General features: G+C 44.1%; 1 protein-coding gene across 5 annotated transcripts in view; it reads left to right on the forward strand.

Annotated features, from left to right (window-relative positions):
• The window catches only part of LOC120037191 (cdc42-interacting protein 4 homolog), a 29,748-nt gene extending 20,840 nt beyond the window's left edge, over positions 1-8,908 (forward strand). For 3 of the 5 annotated variants that reach the window (XM_038983370.1, XM_038983390.1, XM_038983384.1), the window contains 5 exons: positions 4,666-4,775; positions 4,978-5,110; positions 6,705-6,814; positions 6,917-7,059; positions 7,164-8,908. In XM_038983370.1, the coding sequence (XP_038839298.1) occupies positions 4,666-4,775; positions 4,978-5,110; positions 6,705-6,814; positions 6,917-7,059; positions 7,164-7,315 (648 nt within the window). In that variant the 3' untranslated portion in view covers positions 7,316-8,908. The remainder of the gene's footprint in view (positions 1-4,665; positions 4,776-4,977; positions 5,111-6,704; positions 6,815-6,916; positions 7,060-7,163) is intronic. The other 2 variants (XM_038983377.1, XM_038983397.1) reach the window with 1 other exon arrangement.
• Positions 8,909-26,165: the final 17,257 nt, after the last annotated feature.

Below are 26,165 nucleotides of genomic sequence, written 5' to 3' on the forward strand. Positions count from 1 at the left end.
ACAGAACATGGACAAGATGTTCAAAATGTTCATAAGTGACAAGCATGGTCAAATAATAATCAGGAATAAATGTGTTAGCTTTTCATAGCCGATCATTAAGAGTTGAAAACAGCAGGTCTGGGACAGGTAGGGGTTCCATAACCGCAGGCAGAACAGTTGAAACTGGAATAGCAGCAAGGCCAGGTGGACTGGGGACAGCAAGGAGTCATTATGCCCCGTAGTCCTGACGTATGGTCCTAGGGCTCAGGTCCTCCGAGAGAGAGAAAGAAAGAGAGAAGGAGAGAATTACACAATCCATGTCTCAATTGTCTCAAGGCTTAAAAATCCTTATTTAACCTTAGAGCAGGTTTCCTTCATGTTTTTTATACTCTGAATACACAGTGCTTTCAGAAAGTATTCAGACCCCTTGACTTTTTCCACATTTTGTTATGTTACAGCCTTATTCTAAAATGAATTACTTTTTTTTTTCTTTTCTTTTTTCTCAATCTACACCCAAATGTTTGCAAATGTTACATTTACATAAGTATTCAGACCCTTTACTCAGTACTTTGTTGAAGCACCTTTTGGCAGCGATTACAGCCTCAAGTCTTCTTGGGTATGACGCACCAAGCTTGGCACACCTGTATTTAGATAATTTCTCCTATTCTTCTCTGAAGATTCTCTCAAGCCTGTCAGGTTGGATGGGAGCGTCGCTGCACAGCTATTTTCAGGTCTCCAAAGATGTTCAAGTCTGGGCTCTGGCTAGGCCACTCAAGGACATTCAGAGACTTGTCCTGAAGCCACTCCTGCGTTGTCTTGGCTGTGTGCTTAGGGTCTTTGTCCTGTTGGAAGGTGAACCTTTGCCCCAGTCTGAGGTGCTGAGCGCTCTGGAGCCGGTTTTCATCAAGGATCTCTCTGTACTTTGCTCCGTTCATCTTTCCCTCAATTGTGACTAGTCTCCCAGTCCCTGCCACTGAAAAACATCCCCACAGCATGATGCTGCCACCACCATGCTTCGCCGTAGGGATGGTGCCAGGTTTCCTCCAGACGTGACGCTTGACATTCAGGCCAAAGAGGTTAAATCTTGTTTTCATCAAACCAGAGAATCTGGTTTCTCATGGTCTGAGATTCCCTTAGGTGCCTTTTGGCAAACTCGAAGTGGGCAGTCATGTGCCTTTTACTGAGGAGTGGCTTCCTTCTGGCCACTCTACCATAAAGGCCTGATTGGTGGAGTGCTGCAGAGATTGTTCTCCTTCGAGAAGATTCTCCCATCTCCACAGAGGAACTCCCGAGCTCTGTCAGTGACAGTCTGGTTCTTGGTCACTGACTAAGTCCCTGCTCCCTCGATTGCTCAGTTTGGCCGGGCGGCCAGCTCTAGGAAGAGTGTTGGTGGTTCCAAACTTCTTCCATTTAAGAATGATGGAGGCCACTTTGCTCTTGGGACCTTCAATGCTGCAGAAATGTTTTTGTACGCTTCCCCAGATCTGTGCCTCTACACAATCCTGTCTTGGAGCTCTACGAACAATTCCTTCGACCTCATGGATTGTTTTTTGCTCTGACATGCACTTTCAACTGTGGGACCTTATATGAACAGGTGTGTGCCTTTCCAAATCATGTCCAATAAATGAATTTACCACAAGTTGACTCCAATCAACTAATCTTAATTTCGAGTCTCACAGCAAAGCGTCTGAATACTTATGTAAACATTTTTGCAAATGTCTACATCTGTTTTTGCTTTGTCATTATGATGTATTATGTGTAGATTGATGAGAAATGTTTTATTTAATACATTTTAGATTATGGCTGTAACATAACAAAATGTGGAAAAAGTTGAGGGGTCTGAATACTTTCAGAATGCACTTTGTATTTACAGTCGTGGCCAAAAGTTTTGAGAATGACACAAATATTAATTTCCACAAAGTTTGCTGCTTCAGTGTCTTTAGATATTTTTGTCAGATGTTACTATGGAATACTGAAGTATAATTACAAGCATTTCATAAGTGTCAAAGGCTTTTATTTACAATTACATGAAGTTGATGCAAAGAGTCAATATTTGCATTGTTGACCCTTCTTTTTCAAGACCTCTGCAATTCGCCCAATTCGCATGCTGTCAATTAACTTCTGGGCCACATCCTAACTGATGGCAACCTATTCTTTCATAATCAATGCTTGGAGTTTGTCAGAATTTGTGGGTTTTTGTTTGTCCACCCTCCTCTTGAGGATTGACCACAAGTTCTCAATGGGATTACTTCCGACTGCATGGTCGGAACTAGAAGCACAAGCATTTCGCTACACTCGCATTAATATCTGCTAACCATGTGTATGTGACAAATAAAATTTGATTTGAATTGGATTAAGGTCTGGGGAGTTTCCTGGTAATGGACCCAAAATATCGATGTTTTGTTCCCCGAGCCACTTAGTTATCACTTTTGCCTTATGGCAAGGTGCTCCATCATGCTGGAAAAGGCATTGCTCGTCACCAAACTGTTCCTGGATGGTTGGGAGAAGTTGCTCTCGAGGGTGTGTTTGTGCCATTCTTTATTATTGGCTGTGTTCTTAGGCAAAATTGTGAGTGAGCCCACTCCCTTGGCTGAGAAGCAACCCCACACATGAATGGTCTCAGGATGCTTTACTGTTGGCATGGCACAGTACTGATGGTAGCGCTCACCTTGTCTTCTCCGGACAAGCTTTTTTCCAGATGCCCCAAACAATCGGAAAGGGGATTAATCAGAGAAAATGACTTTACCCCAGTCCTCAGCAGTCCAATCCCTGTACCTTTTGCAGAATATCAGTCTGTCCCTCATGTTTTTCCTGGAGAGAGATGGCTTCTTTGCTGCCCTTCTTGACACCAGGCCATCCTCCAAAAGTCTTTGCCTCACTGTGCGTGCAGATGCACTCACACCTGCCTGCTGCCATTCCTGAGCAAGCTCTGTGTACTGGTGGTGCCCCGATCCCGCAGCTGAATCAACTTTAGGAGACGGTCCTGGCGCTTGCTGGACTTTCTTGGGCGCCCTGAAGCGTTCTTCACAACAGTTGAAAAGCTCTCCTTGAAGTTCTTGAGGATCCGATAAATGGTTGATTTAGGTGCAATCTTACTGGCAGCAATATCCTTGCCTGTGAAGCCCTTTTTGTGCAAAGCAATGATGACAGCACATGTTTCCTTGCAGGTAACCATGGTTGACAGAGGAAGAACAATGATTCTAGAAGCTTCCAGTCTGTTATTCAAACTCAAACTCAATCAGCATGACAGAGTGATCTCCAGCCGTGTCCTCATCAACACTCACACCTGTGTTAACGAAAGAATCACTAACATGATGTCAGCTGGTCCTTTTGTGGCAGGGCTGAAATGCAGTGGGAATGTTTTTTGGGGGATTCAGTTCATTTGCATGGCAAATAGGGACTTTGCAATTCATCTGATCACTCTTCATAACATTCTGGAGTATATGCAAATTGCCATCATACAAACTGAGGCAGCAGACTTTGTGAAAATGTATATTTTCTCAACTTTTGGCCACGACTGTATATTTAAGCAATAAGAGGGTGTGGTTTATGGCCAATATATCACGGCTAAGGGCTGTTCTTATGCGCGACACAACGTAGAGTGCCTGGATACAGCCCTTAGCCGAGGCCATATACCACAAACACCCGAGGTGCCTTATTTCTATTATAAACTGGTTACCAATGTAATTAGAGCAGTTAAAAATAAATGTTTTTTTCATACCCATGGTATACCACGGCTTTCAGCCAATCAACATTCAGGGTTTTGAACCACCCAGTTCTCTCTCTCTCTCACACACACACACACACATTGTCTGTCTATTTCTCTCTCCCTCAGAGGCTCACTCCAGAGAGGATCATAGTAATGGTAATACTAGAGTGGTGTCTGTGTGGGGTGTTAAAGGGTGTCTCAAGCTTCTCACATCGACAGGGAATCTCACACATGACCACCTCTCCATCAGTACAATTGTACAAGCATCTTGGTCTCAAACGTCACACTAAAGTCTTCTTGTTTACCTTCTCAAATCAATGCTGGAATGTTCACGCTCTAGTTTAGCTGCTAGCACATGAACTGTAACACAGCCAGATTCAAATTCAACATTGGATGCAAAGCAGAGGGCTGATAACATGGCCTGTCTGTCTGTTTGGAGTTGAAGAGGTGGCCACCTGGTGGATTAGGGGTGTAACAACACTTAACTCAAGTCACTTCAGCAATGGGGCAAAATTATCTAATTTGACCGATATATTGGCTTCAGTTTACCTCCATTGTTTTACTGGTCTGTCACTATGATAAACTCCTTCCTTTAAACGTTCACTACAAAACCCAATGGAAGAGTTCCTAGAAACAGGTTCTTATTTGGGTGGGTGTGCTGCCAATGGGATGGTATTGGGAATGATTACATGGGTGACAATGGTGGTGGTCTTGGGTTCAGCTCACTGTAAAAACAAAGCATATCTGTTTGTCCACTCTAAAGCAAAAACAATGTCATTACTAGAGGTTAAATATCTTTTCTTGTCATCAACCGTTTCCCTTGAGCTGAACCATAACCACAGACCGGCGTTTCCTCTAGAGGTGGTTGTGGGTGGCGGGGTGTGTTCCTCTCCTACCACGTGTCGTGGGGATGGAGAACGTGTCTGTGTGTGTGCGTCCGTGTTAAAGTGACTGTTCCTCCCTGTGCATTTTCTCAGCCCACGGTGACAGAGGACTTTGGCCATCTCCCCCCCGAGCAGCGCAGGAAGAGGTTACAACAGAAACTAGATAACATTGGGAAGGAGTTGCAGAAAGAAGTGGACCAGAGGTGTGTGGGGGAGTTTGACTGACTGCTTTGACAACCATCTCTGTGACTACTGACAACTTCTCCCAACAGTGTGTGTGTGTGTGTGTGTGTGTTGTTTACCAATTACTGCATTCCACAGGGGATGCATTTCCACAGAGAATCAATCCACCTCTCATCTCTTCTCTTTCCCTCTCTGTTGCTCTGTCTCTGTGTGTGTCTCCAGTGAGGCCCTGGAGAAGATGAAGGATGTGTATGAGAAGAACCCCCAGATGGGAGACCCTGCCAGCCTGTCTCCCCAGATCAACCAGACAGCCCAGAACATGGAGAGACTGAGAGGAGAGCTCAACAAGTATGAGGTAATGGACTCCCCTCTATTGGCCACAGTCATGTACTGCATGCCATGTTCCCATATGCAAGCTAGAATACATTCAGTTGAAGTCGGAAGTTTACAGACACTTAGGTTGGGGTCATTAAAACTTGTTTTTCAACCACTCCACAAATTTCTTGTTAGCAAACTATAGTTTTGGCAAGTCGTTTAGGACATCTACTTTGTGCATGACACAAGTAATTTTACCAACAATTGTTTACAGACAGATTATTTAACTTATAATTCACTGTATCACAATTCCAGTGGGTCAGAAGTTAACATACACTAAGTTGACTGTGCCTTTTAACAGCTTGGAAAATTCCAGAAAATGATGTCATGGCTTTTGAAGGTGTACCTGTGGATGTATTTCAAGGCCTACCTTCAAACGTAGTGCCTCTTTGCTTGACATCATGGGAAAATCAAAAGAAATCAGCCAAGACCTCAGAATATTTTTTGTAGACCTCCACAAGTCTGGTTCATCCTTGGGAGCAAACGCCTGAAGGTACCACATTCTTCTGTACAAAAAATAGTACGCAAGTATAAACACCAAAGGACCATGCAGCTGTCATACCGCTCAGGAAGGAGACGTGTTCTGTCTCCTAGAGATGAACGTACTTTGGTGCGAAAGGTGCAAATCTATCCCAGAACAACAGCAAAGGACCTTGTGAAGATGCTGGAGGAAACGGGTACACAAGTATCTATATCCACAGTAAAACGAGTCCTATATCGACATAACCTGAAAGGCCGCTCAGCAAGGAAGAAGCCACTGCTCCAAAACCGTCATAAAAAAGCCAGACTACGGTTTGAAACTGCACATGGGGACAAAGATTGTACTTTTTGGAGAAATGTCCTCTGGTCTGATGAAACAAAAATAGAACTGTTTGGCCATAATGACCATCGTTATGTTTGGAGGAAAAAGAGGGAGAGGCTTGCAAGCTGAAGAACACCATCCCAACCGTGAAGCACGGGGGTGGCAGCATCATGTTGTGGAGGTGCTTTGCTGCAGGAGGGACTAGTGCAACTTCACAAAATAGATGGCATCATGAGGTAGGAAAATGATGTGGATTTATTGAAGAAACATCTCAAGACATCAGTCAGGAAGTTAAAGCTTGGTCGCAAATGGGTCTTCCAAATGGACAATGACCCCAAGCATACTTCCGAAATTGTGGCAAAATGGCTTAAGGACAACAAAGTCAAGGTATTGGAGTGAGCATCACAAAGCCCTGACCTTAATCCCATAGAACATTTGTGGGCAGAACTGAAAAAGCATGTGTGAGCAAGGAGGCCTACAAACCTGACTCAGTTACCAGGAGGAATGGGCTAAAATTCACCCAACTTATTGTGGAAGGCTACCCAAAACATTTGACCCAAGTTAAAGAATTTAAAGGCAATGCTACCAAATACTAATTGCGTGTATGTAAACTTCTGACCCACTGGGAATGTGATGAAAGAAATAAAAGCTGAAATCATTCTCTACTATTATTCTGACATTTCACATTCTTAAAATAAAGTTGTGATCCTATCTGTCACGAGCACAATCTATAGGAAACAATGGCATATTTCCTCCATGCTTTGTTTCGTAGTCATGGTTGACAGAGGCAGGAAGGCGAGGGGATTCGATGCTCAGGAGAGATACGTTACGAGAGGATGCGTTGAGCTACAGGTCTCACTCCAACAACAACGAACCATACAGGTTAGAAACCAGACGCTGAGACTTCACTTATGGCTGTCAGTAAATGTACTGTAGTCATATATCTATATTTATTATTAAGCATATGTGTGTTTCTCCCTCCAGCCCTGACGGAACCCACTCTGAAGAAGGCACCCCGGATCCCTCTCAAGCCATCTACGCCGAGTTTGACGACGACTTTGAGGAGGAGGAGGAGGAACTTGCCGCTCCCATCGGCCAATGTACAGCCATGTACAACTTTCCAGGTAGTTGTGGATGGGTCACAATGACACCAATGTACTCAACACTAATATTGTATAACACACTTACTTGTACATGGCGATAGTGTAACATGCTGTCATGTCCCTGCTAGGTGCCAGTGAGGGGACCATCACCATGCAGGAGGGGGAGGTGTTGTCTGTAGTGGAGGAGGATAAAGGTGACGGCTGGACCAGGGTCCGCAGGGCCAACGGGAACGAGGGCTACATCCCAACATCCTACGTCAGCATCAGCATCAGCAAGTGACCCGACACCCATCCCACCCACACGAGGCCTGAGGGAACGGCCAATCATCACTGATGATGATTCCAAAATACTGTGGCAGCTCTCTCATGGGACCAATCAGAAAGAGAAAAAAAGCACTGTGGGCAGGACCATCTGGGTGTCCGTAAGGAGACTACTAGGGCCAATCGAGTCACTTTGATTTCCTCACAGATACGCACCCATGATTTCTTTCCCCTGCTGGCCAGAGAAGATGCAGTCAATTGTGCTTTTGGCTCCTCCTGGCTTGCATGTCTGTACCAGGTCACTATACTTACCACAAGCCACACATTTTCATCGTAGTTCTCCTTGATATTATCACAGTGCGTTTGTGGTTGTGGTTTAGTAGTGGATATCATAGCAGGACTGATGATATAGATTAGAATGAGGCACCAACCAACATGTCCATATGCCCTCACCTCACTGTGGGAAGGCTTCTCCTTTTCACAGTGAGAGAAGGATTAGAAGTGCTGTACTGGAGCATTTGATATCAGGGTTGTGTTCAGTAAGGATAAAACATTTTGAAACCGAGTGAAACAGAGGTACTACCTGAACTTGTCCAATGAGAACACAGTGCTACAGTGTGCCCTACTGAACAGGAGCCAGGATTAAGAGGATGTTTATCTGACACATTAGTAAGCATAACCTGCTCTCTCTATCACTCCCATGCAGCCAGAATGTAAACTGATCACATTCTTGCTCTTCTTCATACTTGCACATGGCGTTTTGGACAAAGAACATTTGCTCAGATAAAGGAAGGGTCTCAACACAGGTCTATGGGCACTACATTTCAGTAGGAAAGCCCTGTTGACAGCCACTATTCAGATCAGATATACTCACCAGTTTGCGTGACTTTATTTCCTTGTGCTCTGATGTATAAATAGATTAGCCACCCACAAGGCCAAAGACTGACAGTAAAGCCCCCTTAGAGAGACACGCACATACTGATGGCAATAAAGAAATGTTTCAGACAATCACAGCCGTATCTTCACTACAGCTCAGTTTCAAGCCATCGACATAAATGGCCTATACGAGAGCTCTTTTATAGCTCTTGATTCTGAATGGTAAATAATGAGTTGTTTGTATTGAGAATATAATTTATTAAGTATGTGTAAGTTGCTACATTTAAAAAAGTTTAAGGCATGTTTTGGTTTATATCATAGGAGTTAACTCCCATTTGTACTTTTCCCTGCAAACACGGTGGACTGTCTGTATCCAGAGGTGAGAGCGATACCAATAAATAGTTGCAGACAGAATATGTGCAACGTTAAGACTATCATATTTATGTTATAAAATAATATATTTTAGCTATCACTACACCACTATTGTCTTATTAGCTTTTTAACCTGATGAATAAAGATTGAGAAGTTGAGAGCAGATGTGTTTCTTCGTGAGGTGAATGTGTCCATTTTGTCTGGAGTTTAATAGACGCTCCAGTTTTGAGCCACGCGGGAATATTCCTAATGTAAAATCTCACTCGTATGTCCAGGTGCCTTTCTGGTTGAAAGCATTGTGTATATACCTAACATGCAAATGTCTTCAGTTTTTAAGACTAATAAATGTAACACGCATTTCAAATTTCAAGTGGTTGTATCATTTATTCATGGATTTTTTTTATTGCTAATGTTTGTCTGGCGTAGAGCCAACCGTTGTATTATTTATAAGCGAGCAAGTTGGTCCCCAAGAAATAAGATGCAGTTGAATGAGATGAGAAAATGTCTCGAAATATCAAGTGCATGTACATACTTTTAAAGGGAAAGGCTGTTGGAGTATCCTTAGCGGTTCTTCAAATTGAAACTGGGGGAAGCCCTATAAGATCCTCAAAGAACCTTTTGGGGTACATTTTTTAACTACCCCCTTCCCCTCCCCTGTTATTATTATTATTAATAATAATACACATAACTAAAATATTGTTAACAGTGTTTATTATGATGTTAGTGGCAAAGCAGAATAAAAAAATGTAAATGAGGCAAACTCAGCAGAACCCCAAGTCCTCTGGCGTGTTAATGTTATAACCTTTATTTAACTAGGTAAGTCAGTTAAGAACAAATGCTTATTTCCAATGACGGCCTAGGAACAGTGGGTTAACTGCCTTGTTCAGGGGCAGAATGACAGATTTTTACCTTGTCAGCTCGGGGATTCAATCCAGCAACCTTTCAGTCTCTGGCCCAATGCTCTAACTACTAGGCTACCTGCCGCCCCAAATGGTTAATGTGTTGATGTATCCATAGCCAGAATGATTTTTCAGTGCATGGTGATCGAACAGGTTTCCTGTTATATTCATCAGAGGTGTAGGGAGGGAGAAGTCTGTGAATCTCCAAAATAGTAATTATACAGATGATTAACAAAACATGCAAATGACAGGTATTCATACCTTGGTTTGTGGTAAATGTGAATTTAAAAAACTTGTGTTAATGGTTTTCATACACATACCTTGTCCATAATGTAGAGGCCTATGGGGTATTCATTAAAGAGGTAAGGGAGGAGGATGCCACATTTGATCTGCATACCAATTGACATACCTTTGTATGCCTCCTCGTCTGTATTCCTGCAGACACAAAAATTAGCAGTTCAGTCATCTGCACCCAATACAGCTAGCCTTCAACATATTCTTATAGCCTACATATTCTTACCTCTTTGTTGATTGATATCCATTAAATTGTCCATTTTCTGTTTTAGAAAGATTTGCACAAATATAAAAAGATAGATGGTATAATCATAAAACAATATCAATTTAGAACATACAGGGGACAAACCTTACCTTAAATTGAGGAGACTGCAGACTGCCCTTGTCCTTTCAAATTAAAATCAAAATGTTTCTGTTGGGCAGTTAGGTTCCTGCAAGAACCCCCAACAACTAAGGAGGTTCCTCAAAGAACCCCACCTCCTATAGGGTTCCTGGAAGAAACATTTGGGGGCAATTTTCAGTGTCAAGAACACTAAAGTTCTTCAAAGGACTTTGAGAACCCCTCATTTTTAGAGTGTATAGCAGAGTCACAGCAGATGGCACTATTGCTGTAGTGTATAATTTCTTGTGATCTGATATCAAACAGCCTTGTCCTCTATCCTGCTCTCTGAGCAGGGTATTCAAACAATTTATTAAGCCTTCCTAAACCTGTTTATTATTATGTACAATCATTTACATGCATCATTAACACCTATTCACTTGAAAACATACAAGCTACAGAGGTGATTTTCACGCATGTCCTACTAATCACAGTGCGCTCATTCCGAACATTGGCCTCTGCTTGATCAAAACGAGGACTTTTTCACTGATCTAAAAGTCCTTCAACAACTGATAGATTTTTTGGGGGGTTTCGATCTGTCAGTTTTTAACAAAAATAATAATGATGCTCTGTATGGGGGCCCTCACAGAGGAAATGATACCTTTCTAACACCTAATTGGCTTGCTGCTTTGCTCAAGGCCAAGTGACCACCGGGCAGCGTTAACCGGTCAGTTGATTGAGCTTGGTCATTTGTATGCACTAGTCTTACTCTCCGGAACGATAAAGGTCAGATGGTCCATAAAACTGCCTGTCTTCGCATTGGGGTTGCCTGGGTAACGGCATCAGCCGCTCCTGTAAAGAAGCCATCCTCACCGCGACTGATAAACGGTCCGATGGTTCCTCTGTTGTCATTACTGATGCATTAATGATGACTGTCCTCACTGTTGAGGTGGGAGGTTGAATCGCTCCACTAGGTTGGAAACTTTGGGCTGTGCTCTGAATTTTTTGGGATGGTGCAAGTTTATTTTCTTTGTTCAAACTAGGCACAGGAAGACTTAGACTGTGGCTTTAAGAAACCAAGCAGATAAGCTATACGGTGTAGGCATCCTCCAATCAGAAAGGAACATCCGGTTGTTTGCCCTCTGAATGTGAAGGGATAGCCTAATATTTTAAAACTTCTGTTATTTAAAATCTCTCCCTGCATGCAGCAGCGCTTGTCAGAGATAAGGGTGCGCGACATGGGCAGAGTGCCAACCTGTAGTCTGTGTTCTCATGTAGCCTAAGCCTATTGCACCAATGCATCTGGACAAACAGTCAACAAAATCCTATCAATCTTATTTCCCTGTACTGCTCTTTCTATGAAAAGGTGCTAACAACACATCTACTCAAGACATTATTAATCAATCAATAAGGTGGGAGAGCAGGAAAAGCTCCTGTGCTTAAAACAAACTGAATGATCCCTTCTTCCTCTAAAAATAAGATGTTCAACGACTAAATGACAGGAATGGATGGTGGATTCCTCAACAGGCATGTGAGACTGATGGAACAAGAGATGTAGTGGCAAGGCAGAGGAAAAGTAAATAGGAGAGACACGACCAGAGATAGCTGGAGATCTACTAGGTAATGTATGATAGGCGATCTGCTTGCATAAGGGATTTGTATCGATGTGTGTGCATTTGATGTACTTGGGCTCAATGTCAACACTGATGTTCATGCTCTCAGATGTCCATGTGTGCATTAGCGTAGATGTTTGCTCTCCTTGAGATGGATGAGTTCTTCATGGGAATTCAATAGATTTAGTTTCATGTTAGGATGTAGATTGAATTGTCAGAGAAAATTAACAAAACAGGCTTCACTTACGAGGAAACCCTAGGTACATGTGAAGATACCTACTCAATAAGTGTATTGTGCCATGGTTACTATGTTTGTCACTCTCTAGAGATGTTTGTCACTCTCAGCCACCGGCCCAAACTCCCGATCGCCAGGCCACCAGCCCTACAAGTTCCCCCACAGTTCCCCAAGAGCTGGCCACCCTCTTCGCAATGTATATCTTTCAACTATCCTGTGATGTTTAACATCTAGCTCTCTCCAGATCTGCCAACAATTTAGATTAATATTATGCTTTTTCAGCCATTCCTGAACCTGAGACCAGAAACAGGCTACCCGAGGGTAATACCAGAACAAATGGTCTATTCATTCTGTATCCTCACAACAAAATCTGCAGAGCTGCGATGCCCCAGATATTCAACATTTTGTTGGTGACAAGAATTCTGTACAATCATTTTAGCTGAAAAGCACAAAGTCTTGACTCTTGCGTCGTTTTATATATCGACTCATACACCCTGTGCCATGGAATCAGTACACCAAAAATCTCTTCCCAACTATTTTGCAATCTGTACGACAGCTCTCAACATCCTGGTCCTCAGATGAAACTGGTATACTTTCCTATTTCTGCTATTTTTATTCCTCCGCCAGCTTTGATCCTTTATACTGGGCAGACAGACCAGTTCCCTACCTCCTCCCACTGCCACCTACCTCCTCCCACTGTCACCTACCTCCTCCCACTGCCACCTACCTCCTCCCACTGTCACCTACCTCCTCCCACTGCCACCTACCTCCTCCCACTGCCACCTACCTCCTCCCACTGCCACCTACCTCCTCCCACTGTCACCTACCTCCTCCCACTGTCACCTACCTCCTCCCACTGCCACCTACCTCCTCCCACTGCCACCTACCTCCTCCCACTGTCACGTACCTCCTCCCACTGCCACCTACCTCCTCCATTTTGGGGGTAAATGCTGTAACAATTGGTTGTAATCTTGGATTGAGCAGACCTTCCCATATAATTCTGATAACTCCATGAAAGACATCTCTACCGTTCCAATTTATAATATCATTTAACAACAAAATACCCTTTTCCATAAATACAGGTATTTTATCAACCAGCACATTTGAGTTCAGCCATAATATTTGTTCTATCTTTTCAGGGGGAGGAAATTGAAATTGTAGCCAGTCCTGCAATGATTGTTTGAAAAAGAGAGATACTTTGGAAAATGAGACATGTCAATCTGCACAAAGGCAAAAAGGCAATTTTTAAACAATGGATGAGCTATTCTTAGTAACCTACTTGAGGACCATTTAGGGTTCAAGTAAAACATTTGTATAAGTGAAGCTTTTAGAGAGAGGTTTAGTGCTTTTATATTTAATAAGCTCAACCCACCCAGTTCATATTCATTATATAGATAGGGAGTGTTTGTGTCAGGGCAGATCATGGAGCATCACCCACAGGAGCTTTTGAATTGATAGGTAAAGAGTACAACCTCAACTCCCAACTGAGATGTCCTGTGGTTTTGTCGGTAGCTGTTAAATATCGGAGTATCCATTAAACAACCGATAACTGACGATTATTGATCAGTCACTGTAAATGTAGAGCTACATGGGAATATATACACTGTAGATATTATGAGTAACAAGCTGATCCTCTGTAACTATCTCCAGTAGAAATCTGTCTCCGTCAGCCACCATCAGCCTGTTACTATCGCACTCGCTCTTTATTCCTGCATGTTCCAACAAAACAAGATATTATGTCTGTGTCGAGCACAGCGCTGGTGATCAAAGATTCAACAACCAGGTCCACCATCAGTTCCATTTTCCTGGAGAAAATATAGAAAAGCTTCAGGTTTTTGGTACAGCTGTGTGTGGGGTTGGAACTTCAGTCAGTGGATTCTCAATCATAGAGACCATGTACTGTATTGCACGATGGATTTCCAGAACACTATGCAATTCTGAGAATGCTATGCTGGATCTGTAAACAAACAAACATCAAACTTTGCTCTGCTTATAATAGTCCACATCTTTATGCTCTGGGCCAGCCCTTTCCTCAAACAAATCCATATACAATCTCTCGTTATGCAATCATTCTGAAAGCAGCTGCTAGGCCTCTGAAAGAAAACCAAGAACAGCAGAACTAAAAAGTGGGGGATGGAGGGAGAGAAGGTAAATTAGAGAGAACATTCAGTTCATCTTTCCCTCTTGCCTGCTCTGTGTTGTCTGCTCTGTGTTGTCTGCTCTGTGTTGTCTGCTCTGTGTTGCCTGCCTTGTTGTCTGCCTGGTTGTCTGTCTGCCAGCCTGGTTGTCTGCCTGCCTGCTCTCTGGTTGTCTGTCTGCCTGCCTGGTTGTCTGCCTGCCTGCTTCCTGGTTGTCTGTCTGCCTGCCTGCTCTCTGGTTGTCTGCCTGCCTGCTCTCTGATTGTCTGCCTGCCTGCTCTGCCTGCCGAGGGGGATGAATGTGATTCTTTAAATAGCTCTGATTCATTAGAGGTTTTAATTGCAAGTGTGCCTGTAGCAGCAGCAGTACCAGAAGCAGCTGGACTCATACTCAATACAGTAAGTACTGTTTATATGTTCCCTCTCCCTCCACTACCGTTGATGTGCTGAAGTGGTGTAACCCACAATACACACCCCCACAGCAGCTTTGTTTTTTTGCCCCCATATCTTGCTCTTTCTATCCTGTTGCGTCAGCGCCCTCCTTTTCTTTCTTATCATCACTGTAGTGTGCACTGTCTCAGGTCTCTCTCTTCCTTGCATCAGTCAGTTGGTTCCACCCGTTTTCACTCACTGCATTGATCACAGAATCCCATTTTGGACAGTTAGCGAGAAGATCTCCAACCGTGGTGGAGTTTGACAGTATAAATACTTGGTATTCATTTAGTCCAAAGCAAAAATGGAATAGTGTACAGAAATGCAAGTCCTCTTCAGATGCTGGTTTATCCCGTTTTTCATGGAGGTCTCCTCAGAAGCAGTGTTCTGTATGTACTGTATATGTTTATCACCTTAGTGGAAGCTGCCTGGCAGGTTCGTACTAGTAGTTGTGACATTACCTGGTCTTTCCCACCCTATCCTCTCTGTGCTGCTTGGGTATGCAGGGGAGCCCGTGGTGATTGATGAGTGGGCCGAGGAAGCGGAAATCTATCCCCTGGCTGCGGGGCGGGCCCTGTGATGGATGGCCCCTCAGAGCTATGCTTTGGATTGGACTGATGGGCCACGGGCCTGAGAGAGAGAGCCCACTGTTGCCTGCCTGCCTGGGAGAGGGGGAGGAGAGGGGGAGGAGGGGGAGGGAGGGATGTGGAGGAAAAGGGGGGGGATTTATGAGCTTTTCTCAGTGAATGCGTGACGCCTTGAATGTCAACATCAGCCGGAACATTGCTTTGTGTGGGAGAGACAGAATCCACACTGTCACACACACAGACATTAATCTGTTGGTAGAACCACCTCTGATTCCTCCTCTCTGAAGCCCCGGGCTGATCGTATCACTGTAGCGAATAAGCTGAAAATCAATCACAGTGATGCACAGAGTGTGGGTAGAACCTGACAGAAAATTAATATAATCTGTGTTTTTATTATCTCAAGAGATGGAGTGGAAAACACTCCCTAGGCTCTGAGACGAGTTTGGTGGGAGGTACTGTATTAGTCCTGACAGTTCCAGCTCTGTGTACATAAACACCTAGCTCTTGTTGGAGTCGTACTGCCTGTTAGTGCTGACTTCACCTCTGATAAACACATTATAGATGCTTCCACAGTGACCTGCTGCACTATTTATGAAGTCCCAAGGGATCTCCTGACAATTTCCTCAACGCAGCAAAGAATATGCTAACAAATGTCTGATGGAGGGAACTTTGCGACATTACATCCTGCTATTCAAATAGATTCATAAATATGTCTTAGTACCGGGGTTAACCACGGCCACTTTGTTTGTTCCTTTTACAGTTACAAGAATCAGCTCTTTATGAAGAGGCTCCTGTATTTTTGATTCAAATGCAAAACACCCACGTCTCACACGAACACACACACACACACACACACACACACACACACACACACACACACACACACACACACACACACACACACACACACACACACACACACACAGCTTCTCATCCGCAATATGTCTGTGGTTGCAGTCAATTTTGACTTGCCTGCCATCCAATATTGTGTGCTGCGGTGGACCAAAGTTGTTATACATTTGCATGGATTAAATGTCAGCCCCTGGTAGGGAGACGCAGCAGCAACCTTCATCCTGGCTTGGTCTGTTTCTTTTCACCAGCTCTATCTTCAGCAGTCATGGACAAGCAGAAAGGGAATGAAGGGGTCATTCACCCAGGAGGGAGGAAGAGAGAGGGAGAGGGAGCGGATTTTAAGTGACAGGGGCCAGGAGGACCACTGCTTTCAGACAGAAAGCAGAGAAAGAGAGGGACAGAAAGATGAATCATCAGAAAATGACTTCCTTCTTGGCTGCAAAGCCTGCTGCAGAAGTCCCAGAGAGAGGGAGAGAGCAAAGATACAAGGTGAGATAAGTTGGAGAACTCTGATCCAGCAAACCTTATCTGCAGTCACTGCTCTTCAAGCTTCAGCACAAAACTCTCCCTGCCGGTTTTTGTCAAGATTTGACCACAGAGAGTTGGTGCATCTGGCTGATCACTCTAAGCTCGACCCAACATGTGTTTCAGCTTCTCCAGAACGGTGCTAAATGTACAATTTGTTAGCAAAATTGCTTGTCTATCTTAACAAGCTTAATGTGTTTGGACTTGCCATCCCCAGGCACACGAACAAGACGTTACAGAGAACACGAATACAGAATCCACATCAGCATATTTACACTAAATGTGGATTTAGGCCAACATTATCTTACTCAGTAGTCCAACTCTCTGGCTCCATGCTGCTGCTGGAGAGGCCCGTGTCTCCAGCACTGTTGGCTTAATAACCGCCTTTTTATTTTCACTAAATATCTTTCTCAAATCTTTGCCCATCTTATCCATCTCGTTTAACGCCTCCCTCTATCCTCACACTGGGAAGAGCTGCAGTGCAACATAGCGGTGTTTAAGAAAGATACACTACAGGACCAAAAGTGTGTGGACACCTGCTTGTCAAATATCTCATTCCAAAATCATGGGCATTAATATGGAGTTGGTCCCCCCTTTGCTGCTATAAAAGCCTCCACTTTTCTGGGAAGGCTTTCCAACAGAAGTTGGAACATTACTGCGGGGACTTGCTTCCATTCAGCCACATGAGCATTAGTGAGGTTGGGCACTGAGGTTTGGCGATTAGGCCTGGCTTGCAGTCGGCGTTCCAATTCATCCCAAAGGCGTTCGATGGGGTTGATTGAGGTCAGGGCTCTGTGCAGGCCAGTCAAATTCTTCCACACAGGAAAGGGCCTTCCCCAAACATTTACCACAAAGTTGGAAGCACAGAATCATCTAGAATGTCATTGCATGCTGTAGTGTTAAGATTTTCCCTTCACTGGAACAAAAGGACCTAGCCTGAACCATGAAAAACAGCCCCAGATCATTATTCCTCCTCCACCAAACGTTACAGTTGGCACTATGCATTGGGGCAGGTTGCATTCTCCTGGCATCCATCAAACCCAGATTCGTCTGTCGGACTGCCAGATGATGAAACGTGAATGATCACTCCAGAGAACGCGTTTCCACTGCTCCAGAGTCCAATGGCAGCGAGCATTACACCACCCCAGCCGACGCTTGGCATTGCACATGGTGATTTTAGGCTTGTGTGCGGCTGCTTGGCCATGGAAACCCATTTCATGAAGCTCCTGACAAACAGTTATTGTGCTGACGTTGCTTCTAGAGGTAGTTTGGAACTCGGAAGTGACTGTTGCAACCAAAGAGCTACGCGCTTCAGCACTCGGCGGTCCCATTCTGTGAGCTTGTGTTGTCTACCACTTTGCGGCTGAGCTGTTGTTTCTCCTCTACCTTTTTCACTGCACAATAACAGCACTTACAGTTGACCGGGGAAGCTCTAGCAGGGCAGAAATTTGAGGAACTGACTTGTTGGAAAGGTGGCATCCTATGACAGTGCCACATTGGGCCATTCTACTGCCAATGTTTGTCTATGTAGATTGCATGGCTGTGTGCTCGATTTAATACACCTGTCAGCAACGGTTGTGGCTGAAATAGCCGAATCCACTAATTTGAAGGGGTGTCCACATACTTTTGAATATATAGTGTAAATTGAGGAGCTGACGTTTTTCGAGAAGGTAAATGTGTTATTTTCTGACACCAAGTTCAATTGAACGAGAAAGCAGAGAGTGAGATTTGGGGGAGAGATGAGAGATGGGGTGACAGTGAAAAAGAGAACGATAGATCAAGAGGGCCACAGAGAATGTGTGTGTTTGGATAGGATATAGGGGAGAGTACTGTCTCTGCTCATTTGCCCCCAGGCAGGATGATTTCCCTCATGAAAGGCTATCAAACAAAACTCTATGAAGAAGAAATCACATCAGAAATTCACTTTTGGAGGACCTGAATCGGTGTGTTTTTCTAACCCTAGACAGGGTAGCGTAGAGCCTGCCACCCGCGTCTCTGGAGGACCAGGCTATACGGCTTGTTTTCCAATACGCCTCTATCTCATCAAGCCAACGTTTGACGTCTCTCTGCTCTTTTCCTGGGGCATAATTTCAATTATATGCTGTGTAGAATGTAGATGTCATGTGATTTACCAGTTGGCCTCTTGTTAGAGGAGCTACGTACCTGGTTTAAGCTGTTGATTGTTTCAGTGTTTAAAACCGACCTCTGCACCGTGGCAATTTAACACGGAGCTGCTGAAATTACTAATTGGCCACACACTTAGGCTGCGTTTACACAGGCAGCCCAATTCTAATCTGTTTTTCACTAATTGGTCTTTTGGCCGATCACATCAGATCTTTTCACATCAGATCTTTGTCAGTTCTGATCTGATTGGTGAAAAGACCAATTAGTGAAAAAAGTATCAGAATTGGGCTGCCTGTGTAAACTCAGCCTTTAGCTACTCTACGCTCTCTCCTCTAGTCATACAGTAACCTCCGTTCCAATGGCACACGTACATGCATGCACGCAAACCACCCAGGGGCTGGAGGACCCATTACTGTTCTGTTGAAGAAAACATGTGAACCAGCTTAGCATAAATTAGTGCACAGACTGCCATCCATCATTTAAAGTCCCCCAAGCAGCCTGTCATACATACATAGCATCATTTTATTATCACTGGGGCGGGAAAAAAAACTTTTTTAGCTATGGTTCCATCAAAGGTTGCAGAAGCGGTGACATAAAATATCTTCTGCAGATGTAGATGATGTTGTCTAGCTGGCGGTTGTTCCCTGAGATGGAACGAGAGGGCAGAGATTTCTACTGCTAGCTAGTTTGATGAGACAGGCCAGCTCTCGCCTGGGGAGGACTAGTTTGTCTGGCAGCGATGGCGAGGGGAGTAGAGCAGTCTGGGTAGAGTGGCGGGTGACTGGACGTGTGCTGTGGCTCTGTGTGTGAGTGTGTGTCTCTGTCTGTATCTCTGTGTGTGTGTGAGGGAATGCATGTCAGGAGGGATGGAGGGATGCCCAGACCTAAGTTGTTTCTGGGAAAAGGGACTGCATGGGGAAGGGAGTGAAACAGTTGTTCAAAACGTCTCGGCTATTTCGTTTTTTTAATGAACATGAAGTGATCATATTAGACAAACTGCTTGGCAAGCTGGACTGTGAAAAGCATCAAACTCACCATTATTTTGAGTGGACAGCAGGTGTGTGCTGTGATCTGCCTTGTAGCACTGCAGACAGACCTACAGTATATCTGGGCACTTTCACTGTATGTAGGAAATTAGACTGTGGTCAACTCAGTGTTTATGCTTCTGACTACAGAAAATGGTACATGCCAGTCAATTCATGTACTTTTCCGACACCAACCGTTTGTCAACCGATCAAATCCCACATGTTTTCGAGTAAAGCACATTCATATATGTCACCCAATCAGAGAAGTTCTAGTATTTCAGTTAGAGATGGACTGTAATGAAGTGGCTTCTAATTATGCCTCATTTCAGGACAGCTCTCTCCATGTTAGTTCAGAGCAGAGTGAGGTAATTTGTGTCCTGGCTAAGGGTCCTCTCAGTAGACCCACTAAGCACTTCAATTTCCCTCTTATTCTGCAGCCTCTTTGTCCGAGGATAAACACCAAAGCTGTGTAATATCCACTGAATGCACTGGGCTTTATGTAACTCACACTCGTTGGATGGAGAGACCCATTCTGACACTACAAAAATAACGTTTTCAAGGAGGGAGAGCGGATATTAGGACTAGATCAGGGCTGCTGAAAGATGAGTAAAGGACCCATGGCATTCTACAGTACAACGAGCAGATAGAGCGTTGTGTGTTTGGTGGGGGGTTGAGTGAGAGGATGTTTGTTTGGACTGGAGGAGGGAGATGGGTGAGTCGGTTGCATTTGGAGCTGCTGAGTGAAGTAGTCCCATATGTGCCTGGGTATAAATAATTATCCTCACTGTTCTGCGTCAACAAGCTGACATACTTTCATCTCTGCGTTCCGGGGTTCAGAAAATAGATCTGGGTGTTGCTCTAAACAGCAGACAGGATCCGCAACTGTACAACCATGAGACTTGATAAGGAACGGAGTTGTTGTCACTGTTACCGGGGTCTTTATTCATGTTACAGGCATATACAGTACATGGTGGTTTATGGGAATACTGGCCCACATGAAATAGTACATGAGAGGATAAAGCCTTGGTTGTCAAGATACTGTAACTGCAAAAGGCAACATCTTCTATGCTGTTTGACTGATATGAAGGCATAGTCTCTGTCCTCTATAGTTTCCGAACAAAATAATTGATTCTGTAACGGCTTTCATATTCGTCCTCCTCCTCGGACGAGGAGAGGCGAGACGGATCGGACCAATACGCAGAGTGGTTAGTGTTCATAATGATTTAATATAACGAAAACTGAACACTGAATTACAAAACAAATAAACGAAGTGCAGAAGACCTATACAGTACCGTGTGGTGAAAACACAAACACGGAAACAAACACCCACCAAACACACGTGAAACCCAGGCTGCCTAAGTATGATTCTCAATCAGGGACAACGATTGACAGCTGCCTCTGATTGAGAATCATACCCGGCCGAACACAAAAATCCCAACATAGAAAATCAACCATAGACAAACCCACCCAACTCACGCCCTGACCAACTAAAATAAATACAAGACAAAGGAAAACAGGTCAGGAACGTGACAGATTCAAGACATTTCTATACTTATTGCAGTTCACATTGTTGTATAAGATTCCATGTAGAGTTTATGGGGCGTAGCTGCCAGAGAAAACAGAATGTGTCTGAGTCTTGCTGTAGTATATTAGCTCTACTGTGTTTATTTGTCTGGGGCTCTTGATGAAAGCCATGTCGCTCTCCATTCTCACTGTGTTCAATTTTCAGTTAATACGCAGAAATTAAACATGGCTGCCACTTTACCTTGCCAATGAGCTCCATCATGTTACGGGGGGGTGAGGGGGGGGGGGGGGGGGGGGAGAGAGAAGAGATATGCAGACCCACGTGATCACACACTTTGCGTCTGTCTCCTGCTGTGAATGATTCTCCCCTACACATCCCCTTGTTCCCTCAGTTCCTCTGCCTCCAAACTCTTCTATTCATTCTTTTCATTTTCCCATCATCTAATAAAGTAAATCAACCCAGGCCTTCACCAAGACGGAAAAACAACAACAACACACTGGTTAAAATAACCCAAAGCCTTCCTGCCGAAAGAGGAATAGTTTGAGACTCATCAAAGATTTACTGGCTGTGACTTTTTATATTTATTTCTGCCCGCCTCTGTTTTGCATATGAGTTTGTTTTCCTCCCCTGCTCCCATGCTGATAGATCCCCTCCCAGCCAAGTCTGGTTTCCATGCTGATAGATCCCCTCCCAGCCAAGTCTGGTTTCCATGCTGATAGATCCCCTCCCAGCCAAGTCTGGTTTCCACAGTGATGTGGCTGCTATTGCCTCTGCTCAGAATATGCATAGCCTAATGCTCAGTTTTGTATAAGGGGTGGTGAGTCCCCTAAGCCTCAGGGCTAGGACTGAAGTCTGACAGAAAGGGCTATCTGAAATGACATTATTGTTTCATTATTAAGCACATCTGGAAACAGCTATACATTCATTAAGCAAATACCTGCTGCAGTAAACCTGATGATTACATGGATTACCAAATACCAAAATCCAAATGAAAGTTTAATATTTCCTCGTCATGCTTTGAACTTTTCAGCAATAGCTACTATTAATAATTGGAATGTTTCATTAGAGTCCTTTAAAACATTAATGATTCATCTCATATTCAGCATTCCATCACTTCTGATCAAATGTCCTATAATTTATGTCCACCTTCCACTACACTTCCAGGACCCAGGCGCACGCACGCACGCACGCACGCACGCACGCACGCACGCACGCACGCACGCACGCACGCACGCACGCACGCACACCTCCTTTGTTCCTCAGGGATGGAGGAAGGACAGAACCACTGTATATGTTATTTCTGCTGCTGAGAGGTCAGGAAGTTATTAGCAAGTTCATGAATGTGGCCGTCCTTCTCATTTCCTACCTATTATTGTTCCATTACCCTGTACTGTGTGGATACATGTAATTACACATTTATTCTCAATAGTGAAAAGTACAATTATATAATAGCAGTATGTATTTAAGGCAGCTTACAGCCTAGACCGTATGAGGCTTTAGTCCAGTTGTCCTTGATAGTCTGGCTTTAACTGTTCTGTTCTGCTTCCATTCTGTCTGTGTTCTCAGTGGTCTGGTCTTGAGTCAGTGAATCATGAAGACTGTGTCTACCCACTGCCTAACTAACTACTCCCTTCTCCCTACCTCCTCCACTGTTCCTGTGTCTCTGAACATACAGCAAGGTCTGTGCCACTTGTAACCATACTACCTAAGAGCTGCACTGGGTGTCCTAAAGAAACTGATATGGAGCAGCAGCTGAAGAGCAATTAATGAGGAAGTAGACCAGAGGTGAGGGACCTCTTGGTGTGACGGAGAATCCCAAACAACCCCCTTCCCCCTACCAACTCGCTCCGTTGTCACGTGTTGCTGATGAAACTCTGAGGGTGACTTCCAGAGAGTGGCGAGGAGATGAATAAACCCATCAACTTCTGGACACACTCCTGACTTGAATGATGCAATTCATGTTCCACTTTTAAATAATAAAACAAGCATGAAAGTCAAATGAACAAATCCCTCCTGTCGTTTTACAAGATATAAACCTCAGTAAGAGTTAAATATTTAATTTGGGAGGTATTTGTGTCAAGTTTCGAAATCAGACATAAACAAACACATGTGGAATATAATCGAGAGGCACGCCTCTCAATTTTAAAAAATGTCATTGAATAAACTCCAAACATATCGCAGTGCATGTCAGGATAGTACTTCGCTCTGAAGCCTGCAGCCTTGCTGGTTCATGTCTATCTGGGGGGTTAATTAGCCCCTACACCCTTGATAATTTTCACTCCCTCAGCTTTGGGACACTTGTGCAAATGGTGAAGGGGGTGATTTGAGGTTCAGCCTGTGTGTGTGTGTGTGTGTGTGTGTGTGTGTGTGCGTGCGTGCGTGCGTGCGTGCGTGCGTGCGTGTGTGTTGACTGGGCTGGGCATCTGGTGTGATGTGAATTATAGCTCTCATCTTCACCACTAGCTCATAGTGTCCGGGAACTCACTACAAATCCTCTTTTCTGCAGACAAAGCACAATGCCATGGAGGGAGAAATTAGTTTTAGGTTAAGGCTTTGTCCCATTCAACAGATTACATTACTCTCCATCTTAAAGGACTTTAGCCAATGCTCTTATCTGGGCTCACTCACAGCTTTCACACCCTAGCAGTTTCTGAATTTCAGGCATGGAGTTATCATTGTGGATGAATACAGAACTAGTATTTTGTTTGTGTCAAAGTGGGACCAATCTGTATACCCCATTCAGCCACTTTAAATCCATATCCTCTCCTCTATCTCTCTTTATTCCTTTTGGCATAGAACAAACCTACTTTCCTACGCTTCCACTCCCTCCAACCTGTCATCTCAGCACAGGAGCCTCTCCATTGAAATCAGCACTCCCCTTTGTAAAACTAAACATAAAAACTCAATTATTCCTCTTTTGCTACTAATTCTGCTTCACTTTTAGCTGGCGTGCTTCCCCACTGTTGGAAAGGATCAAAAATATATACAATTAGCATGTTTCTCTCAAACAGACATTTTGGTCTTTTCACCCGACACAAACCCTTTCTCCAAGGTCATCAGTCACTCCTACACTTTAAGTCTCCTCCCTGTCCTTCTCCTGCTATTAGGGATCTCGATACTGGAGTCCCCATTTTCACAATAAATGGCTTCTGTCGTCTTTCCCCAGCACTGGCCTTCTAAATTATTACAGTTGTTATACCTTGCGAGTTGGGCGCTTTGGATGGAGACCTATTTACTGCAGAGAGGAATATGTGATGGAAAAGCTTGTAGATAACACAAGGGCACAAACACAAAGAAAACACAGAACTGCCAACCTGAGCGAGGACTTCATTTGGACTGTAAATGCCGGTTGTCACGGCACTACTTTCTGCATCACAACCGACCACGTTTTGCTTTGGGTTTGTACACGTCAAAAAAATCCTTGAAATAACAAATGGCTGTGAGAAGTCCAAGCAGCAATTCAATCACCAGAGGGGCGGAGGGGCGCCAGGCATTCCTAGGGTGTAATTGGGCTCCTGTTCTTTCCATGAGTCAGCAATTTACTGTGTACTCAAAGTTAACGATTTACTGCAATCCCTTGCTATCCCTCTATCTCCCAACTCTCTCTCTCTCGCTCTCTCTCATAAACACACAGATAGCATCATTATGTACCTCTTGACAATGCACATTTACAATATTGTATACACTGAATATACTAAACATTGGGAATACCTTCCTAATATTGAGTTGCACCTCACCCCCCCCATTCTTGATACACACGGGAAACTATTGAGTGTGAAAAACCCAGCAGTGTTGCAGTTCTTGGCAAACTACTACCATACCCCTTTCAGAGGCACTTACATATGTTGTCTTGCCCATTCACCCTCTGAATTTCACACATACACAATCCATGTCTCCATTGTATCAAGGCTTAAAAATCATTCTTTAACCTGTTTCCTCCCCTTCATCAACATTGATTGAAGTGGATTTAACAAGTGATGTCAATAAGGGATCATAGCTTTCACCTGGATTCACCTGGTCAGTCTATGTCATGGAAAGAAAAGGTGTTCCTAATGTTTTGTACAGTCAGTGTATGACTCATGCACGCAGAGGAAACAGAGACTCTCTCTCTCTCTCGCTTTCTCTCTCTCTCCTTCTCTCATTCTTTCTCTCTCCCTCTCTTTCTCTCTCCCTCTCTCTCTCTCGCTCTGTCTCTCATTTACTTTCAACTTACACCTACTAGCCATATATTCATATATTGTCCACATCTAAGGGCACTCTCTTGTTGCAAACTGTCTTAGGTGTGAACTGTTTATTCACGCCAGCTTGGTCCTAGTCTAGCAGCGTATAAAAATCTAATTAATCAATAGGTGCCTTGCTGGCGCATCTCTGTTTCCACCAAAGTAAACAGTTACAGAATAATTGAATGAGTGCCTCTCTGACTGAGACAAATTACTCTCTTCTGTGACTGATTGGACTTGTTGCTGCTGCTGCGCCCTTACCCTCCTATCTCTCTCTCTCTCCCTCTCTCTCTCTCTCTCCTCTCTCTATCTCTCTCTCTCTCTCTCCTCTCTGTCTCTCTCTCTCTCTCCATCTTTCTCTCCCTCTCTCTCTCTCCCTCTCTCTCTCTCTCTCTCTCTCCTCTCTCTCTCTCTCTCTCTCTCTCTCTCCTCTCTCTATCTCTCTCTCTCTCTCTCTCTCTCCATCTTTCTCTCTCTCTCCATCTTTCTCTCCCTCTCTCTCCTCTCTCTCTCCCTCTCTCTCTATCTCTCTCTCTCTCTCCATCTTTCTCTCTCTCTCTCCATCTTTCTCTCCCTCTCTCTCTCTATCTCTCTCTCTCTCCTCTCTCTCTCTCTCTCTCTCTCCATCTTTCTCTCCCTCTCTCTCTCTCTCTCTCTCTCTCTCCTCTCTCTATCTCTCTCTCTCCTCTCTCTATCTCTCTCTCTCTCTCTCTCTCTCTCTCTCTCTCTCTCTCTCTCCATCTTTCTCTCCTTCTCTCTCTCCTCTCTCTCTCTCTCACTCCTCTCGCTACAGCTACTCGTATTGCCTTCCTTGCTCTCCCTTTGTTCGCCCC

This window comes from Salvelinus namaycush, chromosome 3 (assembly GCF_016432855.1).
Source record: "Salvelinus namaycush isolate Seneca chromosome 3, SaNama_1.0, whole genome shotgun sequence".
Taxonomy (NCBI): Eukaryota; Metazoa; Chordata; class Actinopteri; order Salmoniformes; family Salmonidae; genus Salvelinus; species Salvelinus namaycush.